The following is an 18,167-nucleotide window of genomic DNA, read 5'->3' as shown; positions in this document are numbered from 1 at the left end:
GACAGCACGGGGGCCCTGGGGTGGTACCAGGTCGGGACGGGATCAGAGGGCCTCTGGCATTCCCACTGACAGCAGCAGTGTTCCGGCCAGCAGCAGCAGAGGTGGAGCAGTGGCCGGGCTGGGACCTGCAGCGTTGTTCTGGCCTTGATGTGAGGTGTTGATCTGGCCAGGCCGGGGGGTGCTGGCCTGGCCAGGGTTGGAGGTGTTGGTCTGTCCGGCCGGGGGCGGCAGGCCGCAGTCGGTGTAGGGCTCCAGGCAGGCGGCGAAGGCCATGACGTGCGCGATGTAGTTCTGCTCTTGGACGCCATGCATCAGGTGCGCCTGCGGGCCGCGGGAGAACACTGCCACGTCCTCTCCGCCATGCGTCTCTGAGGCCAAGGGCACGGCCGCCTGCTGCCGGTATGTTTCTGCGACTGGTGGGACAGGGCAATCAGGGCAGTGAGCTTTACCCGAGTTCCTCGTGCTCCCAACCCCTGACCTCCCCTGCACTCACCGCTCTCGCTTTCTGTGACATCGGGCCGGGTGCCTTGCATGTAGCCGGGGCCGTTGCCGTAGAGGATGGACGTGTAGGACTTGCCGTCTAAGGCCTTCTGTGGAGCCAACCCTGCACAGGGAGAAGTGGACACTGTCCTCTCTGGACCGCTGCTTATGGGCATGTGTACCACGGGCCAGGTCACAGGTCACAGGCCTAATGTAGCTGCTGTTATAACACCCCCCCCTCACTCCCGAATTAGGAATACAACCAAGGCCCAGGCCTGCTGGAAAAGCCTTCTACCACTGGATCCACACACCCAGTCCTTTTGGTTCTGGACAGGGTCAGTTTGCCCAGGCTGACCTTTAACTCTAGGACTTTCTGCCTCTGCGTCCCAGGTAGCTGACATTACAGCCAGGGGGTACCACAGCCTCTTTTTGACACTACTGGGGCTGCAATGCAGGGCCTTGTGCCTTTAGAAGCTGCCCCTGGAGCATCTGAGACACCCCTCGATGCTCTTGACATTTGAGGAAACTGAGATGCAGAGATTTCTGCCACCACACTGACCCAGCAGCCCCGCCACTGTCCCCAGCATACCAAAGATGGAGGTGCCCCGCAGTGTGTAGCCCCCGAAGGAGAAGACGTGGGAGTGGTCGGCGGTGACGAGGGTCAGCGTGTCCCGCTCGTCGGTGAGCAGCGTGGCCTTCTCGATGGCGGCGTCAAACATGACGGCCTCGGTCAGCGCCTTGTGTGCGATGCCCTCGTGGTGGCCGTGGTCGATGCGGCCGCCTGCGGGAAGCAGGTGGCAGTGCCAGGGTGCTGCTCCTGCCCGGGGTGGGTCCCCTCCCCCCGGAACGGCCGCTCACCCTCCACGAAGAGGTAGAAGCCCCGCGGGTTCCTGCTCAGCACCCGCAGCGCCGCCTCCGTCATCTCCTCCAGGGACGGGTCCAGCGCGGGGTCTCGGGTCATCTCGTACTTCATCTCGGTGGGCTCGAACAGGCCTGAGGGACGAGGCGGCGTGGTGAGCCCGGGCGCGCGGGGCGCGCGGGGCGCGGGGGCAGCGCAGCAGGGGGTTCTTACCCAGGAGGTGAGTGGCCGCGGGGTCCTGGGCCGCCTGCAGGAGGCCTGTGCGGTTCCACACGTACTGCGCCCCCTGGAGGAGCACAGCGCTCAGCGCGGAGGAGGCCGCGCCCGCCCGCCCGCCCGCCCGCGCCCCTCCCCGGGGCCAGGGTACCTGGTGCTGCCCCAGCCACTCCTGCACCAGGTCGCGTCCGTCCAGCCTGCTTCCTGCCCGCGTGGCGTCCGCCGGGTATTCGGGGTCCGGGGTCCCCTTGGGGAACATGAACTTGCGGCCCCCGCCCAGGATCACCTGTGGACACAGCACCAGCTGGCCGCTGGGCCTGGCCGCTCTCCTGCCCGTGCCCCCCCCAGCCCCAGCCGCCCACGCCTGCCCGCGGCCCGCGGCGCCCGCGCGCGCTCACGTCGATGTCCATGTTGGAGACGAGCTGGGCGGCGATGTCCCGGCAGCCCTCCTGCAGCGCCGAGGCCGGCATGTCGGCGTCTGAGTACCAGTTGCGGTTCACCGTGTGCGCGTAGGTGCCCGCGGGGGACGCGTGCTGCACGCGGGTGGTGGTCACCACGCCCACCGACTTCCCTGCACACACAGGCCCGAGGTCAGCACGGGTCACCCAGACCTCCAAAGATGCTGCCCGTGTCCTGAGCTCAGCGGCCCCCCACACCTGCTCGCTTGGCGCGGTGCATCACAGACGAGACCTCGTTGCCGAAGGTGGTGTTGCACTGGTCCACACGAGCGGCCGCGCTCAGCCCGATGGTCTTGTAGTTGGCCTTGACCCCGCACAGGTAGGCCGTAGCAGTGCCTGCGCTGTCTGGGACCTGTCTGTCCACGTTGTAGGTCTGGGGACAGAAACTCAGCTCTCATCTGGGTGAGAATTGACCACCCCACTACCACTGTACTTCCAGCTGTGGGGCTCAGGTGACAGTGCTCACCTTGGACAGAGCCATGTAAGGGAAGCGGTCCATGGCCAGGGGCGTCTCAGGTCCCAGATGACCCCCCATCTGCCCCTTGAGGATGCGGGTGGCTGTCACCGTGGGCACCCCCATGCCTGAAGAAGCAGAACCTGGTCAGCTCTGAGCCCCAGGGCCCGCTGGGGCCAGGCCCCTTGGTGCAGAGCTGTGGGGCCCCGGGGTGTCCAGGCAGTGTCACTCACCGTCCCCCAGGAAGAGGATGAGGTTCTTGGCCGAGGTCTGAATGGGCTGCAGCTTCTTGGCGGCGTTCAGGGCCTCGGCTGCCTTTCGGTTCCAAAAAGCTGCATCTTCCTCTGCCACTGGCCAAGGGGAACATGGACCCAGGTCAGACAGGACAGATAGAGAGGCAGCCCGTCTGCTAGGTAATGGGGGTGCCCCATTACCTGGAATGACACTGCGGGACAGCTGGAGCCTCAGGGCTAGTAGCAGCAGCACCCAGGTTCTCTGCATGTCGGCAGCTGGGGTGGGGTCGCAGTGGGGATGGCCAGGTGGGGACACCAGAGTCCCCACGACAGCACAGGCTCCACAAGCTCCAGCCAGAGGACTTTGTTCCTGGCTGTAAAGGCTCCTTGTCCCTCCCCGCAAGGAGGCAGCCTCCATGTCCCCACCCCTGCCCTGTGAACTGATGCCCCGCTGGAGGGAGGGAGGCCGTGGGCTGGGCAGGCTAGCCTGGGGCAAGAGTCCTGAGGGGGCCACGAGTCACCCAGGCCTGGAGTGGATGAGGGGCAGGTGATGCGCTGGGAAGTGTTGGCCCCAGGCTGTAGAATGAAGCCGCTGCCTGTTGCTGCCCTACAGGGCCTGGCTCTCCTCTCCTGCCAGCAGCAGGGGCCTGACTCAGTTGTGGGTGCTGAAACAGATGGAACTCAGGGTTCCCAGGCTGGACCAGGGGCGCAGGCTTAGCCTCCTGCTGTCAGGAGCCCCATAGAGGAAGGGGAAGCAGGCACAGTGACTGGGGCCCCCATGGTGTGTTTTGAGGTTCTTGTAGTTGGAGGTTTGCTGTGTCTGCCCTGGCCTTGGGCTCTTCCTGTGTGTCTGCTGTGTGTCCACATGGTTGTATGTATTCCTGTGTACGTTCCTGTATATATATCTGTGTATGTGCGGACTCAGGAGGACATCTGTGCCTGGAGCTGGCAGGCTGGGGCAGTGCCAGGGTCCTGGGCCAGATGAGGCGCAGGCTGACTCTTTTAAAGCAGTGGTCAGGTATGTGGGTGATACGGTTGACCCCTGTCCTCATGGATCAATAGATGAATCCTGGGGGTGAGTCTTTCTCCTTCGGCCCTGGGCACACCCATGGGTGAACCCTTGATAAGGAATGAAGAGGTTTCTTGAGCTGGCCTCAGGCAGGGTTCAGAAGTATTTCTGCAACAACAGCAATCCCAAGTCTGAGTGACTACTCAAGGGAATTAAAAGTAGGGATTCAGAAAGCCAGGCATGGTGGAACATGCCTGTAATCCTGGCACTCAGGAAGCCAAGATAGGAGGATCTTAAGTATGAGGCCAGCCTGAGCTAAAGTATCAGAGAACTTTTCTAATTAACAAAGTAACAAAAAAAGCAGTGACTATACATCATATTGAGAGCAGCACTAGTTACAGGAGCCAAAAGATGGGGTCAAGTGCTTGGGCTGCCATGTGCTTCAGCCATGATTGTCTCCCAAAGGTTGGCTGGGCTGCTGCCCCCTGAAGACATTCTCATAGTCATGGATTCCCAGAAGACCCTGCCACAGGGTTGTAAGAAACGAGCAAGATTGCTGGGCACTGGTAGCTCAGGACTGTAATCCTAGCTACTCAGGAGGCTGCGGTCTGAGGATAGTGGTTCAAAGCCAACCCCAGCAGGAAAGTCTGAGAGACTCATCCCCAGTTGACTACAATAAAAAGCCAAACATGGATCTGTGGCTCAAGTGATAGAATGGTAGACTTGAGAAGGGGGAGAAAAACAAAAAGCCAAGTGAGAATGGAAGGCCTAGACTTCAAGCCCCAGCACTGGCACAAAACACACTAATAGAATAAAATACAATTGTAATTAGTTTCAAAGAAACCGATACCTTTCTCAGTTTCCCACCACAGCCCACGCAGAACAGCCTCCTCCAGGCCCCCAGCATGTTCCTGTCCACCTGTCCCCACCTCGCTCCCCTCCTCCCCTCAGGGCCTGCTTTCCAGGTCCTCCCTTCTCTACAGTGCCTCTGAATCACCAGGACATCGCCGGCGGCCTGCCCTGCCCCGGCCACTACCCCACAGCTGATTCTCCCACACACTTCCACATGCTGAGTTAGGGAAGCCCTGTTTCTTCAAGTTCAGCAAGAACTAAACTATTTGGGAAGTGGAGGTGTGACTCAAGTGGCAGAGCACCAGCCTTGAATAAAAAAAGTCAAGCAAGAGTGCGAGGCCCTATTCCAGCACCGAAAGAAAAACAAATGAAATGTTTGGGAGTCTGGGGGCGGGTGGCTACGTGGTAGGTCACTTGTCAGGCATGAGTTTGATTCCCAGTGCTGGAAAAATAAATAGCTTTATTGGCATACACCAATTATACATACACATTTATGTAGTATAGTTTGAGAAAATGTGTATATATATACATATGTACACACACACACACACGTATATATATATATATATATATATATATATATATATATATATATATATATATATATATATGAAATGAAGTCAGTTGTTATGTCGAAAAAGGAACTTTACAACTTTGGCGGGTAGGGGATGGGGGTGAAGAGGGGAAGGGATGGGAAGGGGAAACAAAGGAGGAGGCAACAATGCTTGATAAGAAATGTACTGTCTTGCTCATGTAATTGTAACCCCTCTGTACGTATTTTCACAATAATAAATAAATAAATAAAGTCAGAGTGATTAGACTTTCTATCTCCTTAAACATTTCTTTGTATTAGGAATGGAAAATTCTTTGGTTAAAGGTCAGCGATGACTAGCTACTGAGCAAGCCCTTAATCAGTTTATTTTTATGTCAGGCCAAGGTTAAAGGTTCAGGACTCATCAGTCTTCAGTCAGAAGGCCTATGCAGGGACACACTACACCCTGTAGACTGGGATTCCAACATTCCTGTACAGTCACAGGAAGCCATAAGGTTAAGGCTGAGAGAAGCCCTGGACACTCGGCCGGTCCCCAGGGCTGCAGTGCGCAGACTCTGTTATGAGTCCCCACGTCTACCCACACGCCTTGGAGCGGGCTCTGCGCAGCTGTGTCACCTGAGTAGATCCAGGTAGCCGCCATGGTCAGGTTACCACCCAGCTCCAGCTCCAACCCCACAGGACCCCTCTGTAAGGATTTCACTTCCTCCCTGCACCCCATCCTGCATCCCTAACCTCTGGTAACCAGTAGTCCATCCGCTCTGCTGAATAACTATCCATGGATTTGGATAATCTATATAGCCTTTTGGGATGACTTCCTCCCGCCCCCCCCCCCCCCCCCCCACATAATTTCTTGGAGACTGGTCCCAGCGTAGTTTCCCAGTCTGTGGCTCACAAGCCACCTGTAGGTGGGCAGTCAGTCAGGGTGCAGTCAGCTTGGCTATTATGACTGACCTTGTTATGGACGTGTGTGGACAGGTTTCTGTGTGTGGTCTGGGCTGAGTGACCAGGAGTGACACTGCTGGTCATAGGGTGTTTGTGTGTCATTATATGTTCAAGTTATTGGTTTATTTTTTTCTTCCAGCCATAGGAATTGAACCCAGGGCCTTGAACATGCCAAACAAACACTGCAGGTGTCATTTTTAAAAAGAAAATACTGAGCTGTGTTGCGGGGTGGCTGTACCATTTCATGTGTCCAGCAACAATGTGTGAGTGTTTCTTTCTGTCTTCTGGCCAGTGTCAGTGGAATGGTCCTGAAGAATTCATCTTGTTCAGGAATGAGCAGAAGAGTTTCAGGTGTAATATGCACCCTGTAACAGATCACAGGCACACTGGGGAAGTTGAGGCAAGGTTGCTTGTTTTAGTGGTGGTATTGGGGTTTGAACTCAGGGTATCGACTTGTTAGGCAGAAAGGGAGACTTTTTTCTTTCAGTACAGGTACTAGAGCTTGAACTCAGGGCCTGGGTGCTGTCCCTAAGCTTTCTTGCTCAAGATTAGTGCTCTACCACTTGAACCAAAGTTCCATTTCTAGCTTTTTGGTGAACTTGGAAATAAGACTCTCACAGACTTTGCTGCCTGGGCTGGCTTCTGACTTTGATTCTCAGATCTCAGCCTCCTGAGTAGCTAGGATTACAGGTGTGAACCACCAGTGCCCAGCTGCGGGTTATTATCAGAATACACTGGGTCAACATTGCTCTGGGAAAATAGTTACTTCTGCAAAAACTGAAAAGGCAAAAAGGTCCGAAATTTTAAAAAGGAAAGTAGTAGTAAGATATTGGCGGGGGGGGGGGGGGGGGCGGGATTGGGGAGGTTGGGAGGGAAAGGATGGTAGGGAAAAAATAAAGGAGGAGGTAACAATGCTCGATAGGAAATGTACTCATTACCTTACTTATGTAACTGTAACCCCTCTGTACAGTATTTTTACAATAAAAACATATTAAAAATAAAGATATTGTGTGGTTTACATAAATGATTTTGAAGCATAAACCTGGAATTAGAGAGATAGCCACACAAATAACTAGGGAGGATGTCAGGAAAGCCTTATCTAGAGATTTGGTTTGTTATTTATTATCAGGTCCCATTTTCCTAATTTTTTGCTGAGTCTTGATTTCCCCCAGAGGAATTTGTCCTAGTATTATATGTAGTAATAGCAATAATACCACTTTGTAAAGCTAATGGATAATCAAGAGAAATTCTCTTATCCAACATTACCCTGGGGAGGGAATTTAATGTTGTTGACTGGTTATAGTCTGTATAGTTCCTCCTATTAGACACCTCTGACATAGATAAGTTTCTAGTCAGATGCATCATAGTCACACCAGGGTCCAAGGATCTGACACAGGAATGAAATCCAGAGTCCCAGTGGCCTGATCTCATTTGGATACTCCTTTTTTGGACTTTTTTTTTTTTCCAGTTGTGGGGTTTGAACTCAGGGGGCCTGGGTGCTGTCCCTGAGCCTCTTTGTGCTAGCACTCTACCACTTGAGCCATAACGTCACTTCTGATTTTTGAGTGGCTAATTGGAGATAAGAGTCTCATGGGGACTTTCCTGCTTGGGCTGGCTGCGAACTGTGATCCTCAGATCTCAGACTCCTGAGTAGCTAGGATTACAGGCGTGAGCCACCGCCACTTGGTTTCCATTTTTATTTGGAGTTAATGTAAGTACTTCCATTTCAATTCTGAAGTCTTCCTTCCCTCCTTTTTCCTTCCTTTCTTTCTTCCCTTTTCCTTTCTTTAGCAAACAGAGCAAGTTTATTTGAAAGTGAAGGAAAGCTGGGAAAGGAAAATAATGAAAAAGTAGTGAGACTCCTTTTAGAAAGAGGCCCCAAAGAGGAGTTGTGATTCTCATGACTTTCATCCCACCTTTGAGGTCACCGCTGTTGATCATGTTGGCCGCTGGGATAGAGGTGTAGTATGGACTCCCTTTAGTGCCCTTCCTGTGTAGTACTGAGTAATCCCCCACTACAGTTTGCCATGGTTGCTTGCACACTTTTCCACACTTGAGAAGTCAGTCCCTTGTGCACAGAGGCTGTCCATCCACATCCAGTGTCTGTGGACACAACCCAGCCACATGGGGCCACGTGGGCATCAGCTTCCCATCTCCTGCCTGCCTTGGTGGGCTGTGATGACGTCAGCCATAGTCCTTCCTCTCCAGCCCAGGTTGTACCCATCAGCAATGAGCTCTGCTGTGGAGTAAGAACTTCACCCCCAGGCCTCCCATTTCTGGAGATGTTTCCTCGGGCTGGGGATGCCAGGCTGGTGGGGCTAACACTCTGGTCCTACTCTTCTCTGAGAAGGAACTGGAAGACTAGTCCCTGGCTCCTGCCCATAGATCTCACTAGGTAGGTGGCCCACGGGAGGCTGTGGTGCAACCCCTGCCCCCCCAGGACCGGCACACACAAAAATACTTTTTTAAGAGTCTGGGAAGGGACAGTGGCTAGCAGAGGTCGATGCCCAGGACACCAAGAGAGCATTAAGGGAAATGGAGGCCTCTCCTGGCTGCAGGGAGCAGCGGAGCGACCATCTCACTCATGCTGGGATTCTGAGAGAGCAAACCTCACGCAACCAGAGGTCACCACGTCTCGGAAGCTACCTAGGGGTCTCTAGGTGGGTGTCAGGCAGAGGGTGGGGTGTCTGGATACCGTGTTAACCCAGCCCAGCCAGGTTCCAGTGATGCTATTGCATCTCCTCTCTTGTGTCCGGCCTGCCCCTGCATTTAGAGAGCTAGGAGAGGCTTCGGTGCCCTGTGCCCTCCGGCTCCTCCGTGGCTTTGCAGTAGCCCTGAGCCTTGTGCAGCAAGAGCTGCTGCCCTAGAGGCTGTGTGGAGCTTCTTGGGGAACCCTGAGGGCCTCTGTCCCTCAGAGGTTGCCAAGATGGGGTTGGGCTGCACACGCCTGCAGCAGAGGCTGCCCTACGAGGGCTGCTCGGAGGCAACCAGAGGCAGTGTGGACCCTGGGCGAGTTCTCAGGCCAGAGCATCAGCCATGGAGCTCTGGGGTGCCCGTCGAGGTGGAGCCCAGGGATTCACTGAGTCACATCCCTCACCCTCCCACTGGGAATCACCGCCTGCACATGTCAGCATGGGGCCAGAAAGAGACGGCCAAGCTCAAAGGAGGCCCAGAAGACGCAGCTCATGGAGCAGCGTTGCATGTGTGGCTTCGGGGGAAGGTGGTGAGGCCCCAGGGCCTCGGGCTGTCTGCTGCTCCTGGGGGTGGGGGTTGGTCTCGAGGCAAAAAACAAAAAATTATTAGCTGGGCACCCATGGCTCACACCTGTCATCCTAGCTACTCTGGAGGCTGAGATCTGAGGATCAAAGTTCAAAGCCAGCCCAAGCAAGAAAATCTAGTGAGACTCTTATCTCCAATTAGCTACCAAAAAGCTGGAAGAACTGTGGCTCAAGTGGTAGAACATTAACCTTGAGCAAAAAAGCTCAGGGACGGCGCCCAGGCTCTGAATTCCACCCTAGGACCAGCAACCCCACATCCCTTAAATAAGATTCGTTTATTTAAAGTGTTGATTTTTGAAAAGTGGTGCTGTGGCTCAAGTGGTAGAGCACTAGCTTTGAGCTGAACAGCTCAAAGGAGTGCTCAAGCCAGAGTTTAAGGCCCACAACCCACAAAACAAACAAAAAAAAAATGAAGTGTTGATTTTGTTACATTAAAATCATTTTCTAAGCTTGGCACTGGTGGCTCACACCAATAATTCTAGCTACTCAGGAGGCTGAAATCTGAGGATCACAGTTTGAAGCCAGCCTAGTCAGGAAAGTTCATGAGACTTTATCTTCAAAAATAAGCCAGAGATGGGCGCCAGTGGCTCACGCCTGTAATCCTAGCTACTCAGGAGGCTGAGATCTGAGGATTGGGGTTCAAAGTCAGCCCGGGCAGGAAAGACTGTGAGACTCTTATCTCCAATAAACCACTAAAAAAAAAAAACTGGAAGTGGCGCTGTAGCTCAAGTGGTAGAGCACTCGCCTTGAGCTGAAGAGCTGAGGGACAACGCCCAGGCCCAGAGTTCAAGCCCCACGACCGACAAAAAAAAAAAAGCCAGAACGGGGCTAGGAATATGGCCTAGTGGTGAGCGCTTGCCTAGCATGCACAAAGCCCTGGATTTGATTTCTCAGTACCGCATAAACAGAAAAAGCCAGAAGTGGCCCTGTGGCTCAAGTGGTAGAGGCTAGCCTTGAGCAAATGAAGCTCAGAGACAGTAGCCAGGCCCTGAGTTCAAGCCCCTGGAAAAAAAAAATCAGAAATAGAGCTGTGGCTCAAATGGTAGAGCACCAGCCTTGAGCATAAAAGCTAAGAGACAGCGCCCAGGGCTTAAGTCAAACCTCAGTACCAGCATACACAGGTACACACACACACCCCCACAAGCACACACACACAATCTTCAGAGCATAAATCGCAATAAACCATCAGAGGTCCGAGTGAGCCAGATCAGGTCCCATTGGCCAGGGCCTTCCTGTCTGGGCAGAAGTGGAATCGTGGACTGTGGGGTTCAGAGGTGAAGTCGGCCCACTGGACTGGAAGATAACCGTGAGGACCTCGCAGGCCAGTCATCGTGCTGACAGGTGGAGGAGCCACAGGGCAGGGAGAAAGAACCTCCGGGACGAAGTCCTGCTTGGGGCAGAGTCCATGGAGCTTGTCCTGCTGCAAGCACCAAGATCCCTGGGAACATGGCTTGGGCTACCTGGGAGCTGAGGTGCACCTGTATGCACACCCAAGGACAGGGCTGCAGGGTCAGCTCCGTGCTGGGTTTGGGGACTACAAAGGCAACCTGAAGCTGAAGGAGGAGGTCTTGGCCTCCAGGTGGAGGAGGCGTGGGAGGAGGGAAGAGGGATGGAAGGAGGGTGGGGCTCTCCTAGTGTACAAAAGAGAAACCTAGTGCTTGGGGTGCTTCTTTTTTTGGGAGGGGGTCTGGTTGTGAGGCCTGAACTCTGGGCCTGGGCGCTGTCCCTCAGCTCTTCAGCTCAAGGCTAGCGCTCTACTACTAAGCCACCTTCCCAGACTATGGGGTGCTTCTTTCTGCACTTTTGCTCTAGGGATCCGCCCTCTCCTTGCTTCCTCCCTCCCTCCCTCCCTCTCTCTCCCTCCCTCCCAGTCCCTTCTACCAGCAGTTGTCTGCCCTTTCCTGCCCGTCATTGCTTTGCCTGTGACCCTCTGATCTGCCTCTGCTTCGTGCCTGTCCTGCCGAGGGCAGCCTGTCCTGGCTGATGGGCTTCGGCAAAAGTTCTGACACTGCCAAATGAACCACAGCGGGTGTCTTCACCACCACACTGGCCAAGATATGGAAGTCACTCACCAGGGGAGCCTTAGCAAAGCACCACAGACAGGCGCACCCCACACGGAGCCAGGACCACCCACAGGAGGGTCGGGCTGTGTACCTTTTCCTAACGCTGTGATGGAGCCGTGCTATGCCAGGGAAAACAACTGAAGACATTCTGGCACATGGATGCCCTGTGGTGTGTGCAAACCTGGTGAAAGTGACATCATTACAAAAGCCAGACATTGCAAGCAGCCCCAGTTCTGTCCACTAGACAGAACGAAAGTTGTAGCAGTACCACAAATGGAGAACTATATAGCAGTGACAATGACAGGGCTTTGGAAAATAGGCAACAGAGTAAATGAATCTCACAAACACAGAGGGGAAAAGTATTGTCTGGCCACCCTCCAGCCCACAAACCTAAAGTGGTGTGGAATATGTAGATCACAAAAGAACACATGTGACAGGACATGAACTTCAACTACAAAGAGTCCCCCACACGCTGGCAGAAAACCAGGAAAAGCAATCGAGTGTTGTATGGTCAAACTGTGCTGGCCTCTCCGCCTCTCCTCCTCTCCACACTCCAGTCCTCACATCAGGAACTCTGGGACTTGCAGGTGGCTCAGTGCTAAGTGCAGACCTAGTCCCTTTGTCACAAACAGCTCAATCTCAAACCAGTGCAGCCATCCGCTGAGCTCCAGCCCTTCCAGACGCTGTGACCAGGTCGCTGTCCCTGTCACCCAGACCGGCACAGGGGCTGGCACAGGCTGCCGATTCTGCATCACTCCTGTGGGAGTGAACTCTGCTCAGTTGGACTCACATGCAGTTTTGGCTTTTGCCACACTGTGAGTTGGCAGGACGTGGGGCTGCGCCCCTCTGCCCCCCTGGACGCGGGCAGTGAGCTGGCCAGGGCACTCGCTGGGGCTGGGCCTTTCCTCTCGGGGAGGCCAAGCCCCTGCATTTCTGCCCTGGACTCTGAGAGGGAAAAAAAAATTAAATCCCTACGGATTTGGAAGTCATGACTAACAAAACCTGGGCCCACGGGAGGCCTCAGATACCTGTGTCAGATACAAACTGGACTGGGTCTGGGGTAGGACTGGATTTGAGAATTAATGGTACTGGACCCATTAAATAGGTTCATATGGATCCAAGGTTTAGTGTCTCCAAATCCTGTGACTTTAGCAGTTATTGGGTTTTTTTTTGAGGGGTGGGGTATGGTAGTGAGTTTGAACTCAAGGCCTCATGCTTTCTAGGCAATCACTACAGCTATGCTACACTTTTAGCTCTTTTATATGCTGATTATGTCTGAGGTAGGGCCTTCCTTCCTGCCTGGCTTGCAGCTGGACCTAGCTCCACCAGTTTTAGGTTTCCCATCATAGCTGGGATGACAGGTACACGCTACTATATGCAGCTTTTTCCATTGAGATGGAGTCTCAGACTTTTCTGCCCGGGGTTGGCCTAGAACCTTGGTCCTCCTGAGCTCAGCCTCCCATACAGGTGGGAGGTCAGGCTCCTGCTGGAGCACCCATCAATTGGAAAGGGGGTCTTGCAAATGTTTCTGCTTTGGCTGGTTTAAGATTACAATCCTCCCAGCTGTTAACACTCCCCACCCACCCAAGTAGCTAGGATTACAGGCATGAGCTTCTAGTGCCAGCTTGCAGTTAAGTGTGCATAAGAAGTATTTATAAGATCCAGAGAAAAGCTAAACCTTAGCTAAAAAATTTAGGGGTCTGGGAATGTGGCTTCATGGTAGAGTACCTGCCTAGCATGCATGAGGCCCTGAGTTCGATCTCTCAGTACCACTTAAACAAAAAAGAAAAAAGAAAAAAAATTACATTAAAATTAGTTTAAAAATATCAGTCAATGAATTTACTGATGTTAAAACAATCTTTAAGTAGGGGCTGGGAAGGTGGCTCAGTGGTAGAGCGCTTGCATTGCATGCTCGAGGCCCTGGGTTCGATTCCTCAGCACCACATAAGAAAAAAGCCGGAAGTGGCACTGTGGCTCAAGTGTAGAGTGCTAGCCTTGAGCTGAAGAGCTGAGGGACAGTGCCCAGGCCCAGAGTTCAGGCCCCACAACCGGACCCAAAAAAAAAAAAAAATCAATCTTTAAGTAAATAACAAGAGTTATAGTGGCTGGAGTGGGGAAATTTGAAGCAAAATGTAGCCAAAATATATTGGAAAAGAATATAATCCATAATGCCACTGAAACAGCTGGATGTGTTCTTCATTGACATGTACTGAATGAAAAGAAAAACCATTCATCCTAGTTAATGCGGACTGGCAACTCAGCACCTTCTCTCTGTCTGCCTGTCTTCTTCTGCTTTCTGGGAATCTTCTGACTTTTTTGCTCACTTTCTCTAAGCTCAGAACCAGTATGACTGCATTGTCTGCCCAACCTAGTGGGAAAAGGCTTCACCTGAAACTAGTTTAAAAACACTTAGCTGCTCATAAGTCATTATTGTGTCATCATTTTCTAAATGATCTGTAAAGCGAACTCCACGTGTGTGAATGTCTTCTTCACACCTTCAGTTCTGGAAGAAGCAAAGACCTAAACCTGGGGAGCAAGCCAGCTCCTCACCCGTGCTCTTTACTGGGCATCCAGCCGTGCCTTCCTTTGTCTAGGCAAATAATGGCATTCACTCCTGAAATCTAAGTTTTGCCATTGAAATGTAGATTTCTGATCCTTCACTAGAGTTCATAGTCACTTTTTTTTTTTTTTTGCCAGTCCTGGGGCTTGAACTCAGGGCCTGGGCACTATCCCTGAGCTCCTTTTGCTCAAGGCTAGTGTTCTACCACTTGAGCCACAGCACCATTTCCGGCTTTTTCTGTGTATGTGATGCTAAGGAATCAAACCCAGGGCCTCATGCGTGAGCGGCAAGCACTCTACCACTGAGCCACCTTCCCAGCCTTCATTTTTTTTTTTTTTAAAAGTGAGACACTTTGAGGGGGGACCAAGATGGCGACGGGGCATCTTGGCGACGGGAAACGCCACAGCTCTCTCCAACCAAAAAGAGAGTTCGAGTTCCAACGTTTAATCTCCCCAAGAGACCGACAACAACAAAAAGACGAACACTCAGAGAAAAACCAGAGGTGGAAAATAACAAAAAAAGAAAGAGAGGAAAAGAAGAATTTCAGAACAGAGAAGAGCGAAGACCCCTCCCCCAACCTTTACTGGCCGCGCGGCAGTGCACCAAGCCGCCGGCCAGCCGGCCCGGCGGGGGCTGCCGGAGCCACAGAGATACAGGGGGCTGCTTGCAGATCACCAGGTACCGGATTGCAGAACAGCGGATCGCCAGGAACAGAGAAACCTACCAGCCGGGAGTCTCCACGAGGATCCCACCCCCACCCCTCACTCTCCACCGGAGCGGAGAGGCTCCATCCCGCCAAAGCCGCCCGGCACCAGCAGCGCCACAAAGGGACCTGTGGGCAGACCACCCGCCCAATCGCGATCGCAACGACCCAGCGGGGGGCCGCCCAACCCAGCCCGCAACCACCCCAACTGAACTCGGATTGCAACAACAACTGACGACCTACAGGGTGAGTACCCATCAGGGGACAGTGAATCCATCAAGGGAGACCAGAGCTGGAGGGAATCCCCAGACCCTGACCTAGACTCCCTACCCCAACACCCGGACCACAGGACCCACTAAAACTGGGAACTGTTCGAGAGCTCCACCAGCCGGTGGAGCACACTCTGCTGGCCAGGCCAGAGCAAGAGCGCCCCTGGAAGGGAGCTTAAATGCCCAAGCCAGGAACAGCGCCCCTGGGTCAAGACTACCAACAGTAGAAGAAATTTGAACTGTGTCCTCCAGGCTGCATAACCTAGGTGGTATACACATTAGCACAGGCCTAACGAGCGCGCTCCAGGCTGGGGCCGGAACCAGGCCCGGGGACCGGTGCCTGAACAAAGCAAAAAGGGTCAGAAGTGGGGCTGTGGCTCAAATGGTAGGGTGCCAGCCTTGAGCTGAAGAGCAGAGGGACAGCACCCAAACCTAGAGTTCAAGCCCACAACCAGCCCAAAACAAACAAGCAAAAACACATCAGGAGCCCATAGCAGACTCCAGTATTTGGGAGAGTGCATCCAGAGCATCTGATCTTCCCAAGAGCACCCGCAGGAGCAAACACAAGCAGTCTAGGCTGCTCAACCCTTCCAAAGGCGGGAATTGCTACAGCAGAGAGCTGAGAATCCTAAGTAAGTCAGAATAGCAGCTGGAAATAGGCTCCCAACAGAATCCAGATCAGGCACAGACTCTCTCTACCAATACAGAATCAGCAACCAAGCAAAGACAGACACACCAAAACAAGATTGAAGAGCAGTCTCCTGAACCCCCATGCGAAAATCACAGAGAAAAATCACAAGGTTTACCACTACCCAGGACAGCAAGCTCACCTCAAAAGCCAGCAGCCACGCAGGGGAGAGCCCCAGTGGGAGCAAAGCAGGAATGGAAGACAAAAACTACATCCAAGGGTTGCTGGAGGCAATGACTCAAGAAATAAAGCGAGAAATGGATCAGAAATTGAAAGAGCACAAGGATGAACTATCAAAAGATATACAGGATATCAAACAAAAGCTGGATGCAAAAATAGAAGCTGCACAAACCTCAGTAAGAAGTGAGATAAACGCCAAATTAGAGGTAATGCATACTGATCTCACCTCATTGAGAGGTGAGATCAGTACTCTGAGAACCAACATTGAATCCATAAAGGGATCCATTTCCACCATGCAAACCACAATAGAAGCCACAGTCAACAGAGTGAATGAAATGGAAGGTAGAGTGTCAGATACAGAAGACAGAATACACCAACTGGACCAAAAAGTGACAGATATGGAAAAAACACTCAAATTAAACCAAAGGGAAATTCAAGAGCAAGCAGATAATGCTAAAAAATTTAACCTTCGCATAATCGGAGTGGACGAAGGTGAGGAATTCCAGAGCAAGGGAATGCAACACCTATTTAACAAGATAGTCAATGAAAATTTTCCCCACCTCAAAAACGACCATCTTAACTACATCACAAAAGCTTATCGAACACCCAACAAGCAAGATCCCAGGAGAAACACTTCTAGGCACATTATAGTAAAAATGATGGATCTGAATAATAAGGAAACAATCCTGCATGCAGCAAAAATGAAGAAGGAGCTATACTACAACGGGAAAAAAATTAGAATCACTGCAGATCTCTCCACACAAACAATGAATGCAAGAAAAGCCTGGGAAAGCACCATACGAGCCCTGAGAGCCAATAACTGCCAACCCAGACTGATATACCCGGCAAAGCTAGCATTCACATTCGATGGAGAACTGAAAACTTTTAATAGCAAAGAAAAACTAAATGAATACATAAACATTAAGCCAGCATTACAAAGAATTCTAAGAGGGGGGACACAACCTGAAGAAAGCAACCAGGAACTGGGACCTGCCCCAAACAGGCATTACTCAAAGTCTAACTGAGCAAGCACAGGAGGAAAGGAAAGAAGAAAAACTTAGGAAAACGGAATGGCAGGGACAACAATGCATCTCTCTATACTTTCTCTTAATATAAATGGGCTGAATTCGCCAATTAAAAGAAAACGAACTGAGGACTGGATCAGAAAACAAGACCCATCCATCTGTTGCCTTCAGGAGACCCACCTCTCAGCCAAACATACAAACAAACTCAGAGTGAAGGGGTGGAAAAGGATCTACCAATCAAATTCCCCCAATAAGAAAGCAGGTGTAGCTATCCTGATATCTGACAAAATAAACTTTTCATTAAAATCAGTACAGAAAGACAAGGACGGACACTACATATTAATAAAGGGAACAATCCAAGAGGAGGATATAACCATCATCAACTTATATGCCCCAAATATCGGTGCACCCAGATATGTTAAACAAAAGCTCTCAAACTTACAGAATAAAATAGATCCCAATACGATAATACTAGGAGACTTTAACACGCCACTCTCACCAAAGGACAGGTCTACCAACCAGAGGATTGGCAAAGAAGCTACCGAATTAAGTGAGGCCATACTTCAAGTGGAATTAACTGACATCTACCGAGTATTTCACCCTAAAACAACACAGTACACATTCTTCTCAGCAGCTCATGGAACTTTCTCCAAAATAGACCATATCATAGTTCATGCAAGGAACTTTAGCAAATACAAAGGGATCGACATAATCCCCTGTATCCTATCTGACCACAGTGGAATCAAGCTAGCTCTCAATAACAAAGCATACCGCAGAAATTTCTCTAATACATGGAAATTGAACAGCACACTCCTTAACAAGGCCTGGGTAACAGAAGAGATCAGAAAAGAAATAAAGCATTTCCTACAACTCAATGAAAATGAAAACACCTCACAAAGAAACTTGTGGGACACAGCAAAAGCAGTCCTGAGGGGCAAATTTATTGCCCTCAGTGCCCACATCAAGAGAATGGAGACAGACCAAGTAAATAATCTCATGTTGCAACTAAAACAGCTAGAAAAACAAGAAAAAATGGGACCTAAAGCTACTAGACGAAGCCAGATAACCAAATTGAGAGCAGAGATTAACCAATTAGAAAATCAGAAAACCATAACCAAAATAAACCAAACAAAAAGCTGGTTCTTTGAAAAAATAAACAAAATTGATGGCCCGTTGGCAAGATTAATTAAAAAAAGAAGAGAGGAAACCCATATTAATAGGATTAGGGATGCCACGGGAAACATCACAACACGTACCCAAGATATCCAAACAATTCTAACAGACTACTTTCAAAAGCTATACTCTCTAAAGGAAGAAAATCTGGCGGAAATGGACGCATTTTTAG

At 51.6% G+C, this 18,167-nt stretch overlaps 1 protein-coding gene across 1 annotated transcript; it reads right to left on the bottom strand.

Moving 5' to 3' along the window:
- Positions 1 to 42: 42 nt before the first annotated feature.
- LOC122107534 (intestinal-type alkaline phosphatase-like) lies at positions 43 to 2,968 on the bottom strand. Its single transcript, XM_042679321.1, has 11 exons — positions 2,902 to 2,968; positions 2,701 to 2,817; positions 2,480 to 2,595; positions 2,212 to 2,386; positions 1,954 to 2,126; positions 1,707 to 1,841; positions 1,553 to 1,625; positions 1,339 to 1,473; positions 1,070 to 1,261; positions 494 to 604; positions 43 to 413 (listed from the first exon to the last, which is right to left on the bottom strand). The coding sequence occupies exons 1-11, from the start codon at positions 2,966 to 2,968 to the stop codon at positions 43 to 45; spliced, it is 1,665 nt and encodes a 554-aa protein (XP_042535255.1).
- Between the last annotated feature and the right edge of the window lie 15,199 nt (positions 2,969 to 18,167).

Source organism: Dipodomys spectabilis, unplaced genomic scaffold, assembly GCF_019054845.1.
Source record: "Dipodomys spectabilis isolate Male_0828 unplaced genomic scaffold, ASM1905484v1 ptg000051l, whole genome shotgun sequence".
NCBI classification, from domain to species: Eukaryota; Metazoa; Chordata; class Mammalia; order Rodentia; family Heteromyidae; genus Dipodomys; species Dipodomys spectabilis.
This window is presented reverse-complemented; position numbering and strand designations above follow the sequence as displayed.

Excerpts from the sequence above, each read along its gene's own strand:
- LOC122107534 (XM_042679321.1), bottom strand. The coding sequence starts at position 2,968 with ATGCAGAGAACCTGGGTGCTGCTGCTACTAGCCCTGAGGCTCCAGCTG. Across the intron at positions 2,596-2,700 it reads CATCCTCTTCCTGGGGGACG|GCATGGGGGTGCCCACGGTG; the intron begins GTGAGTGACACT and ends CTGCTTCTTCAG. Across the intron at positions 2,127-2,211 it reads GCACCGCGCCAAGCGAGCAG|GGAAGTCGGTGGGCGTGGTG; the intron begins GTGTGGGGGGCC and ends CTGTGTGTGCAG.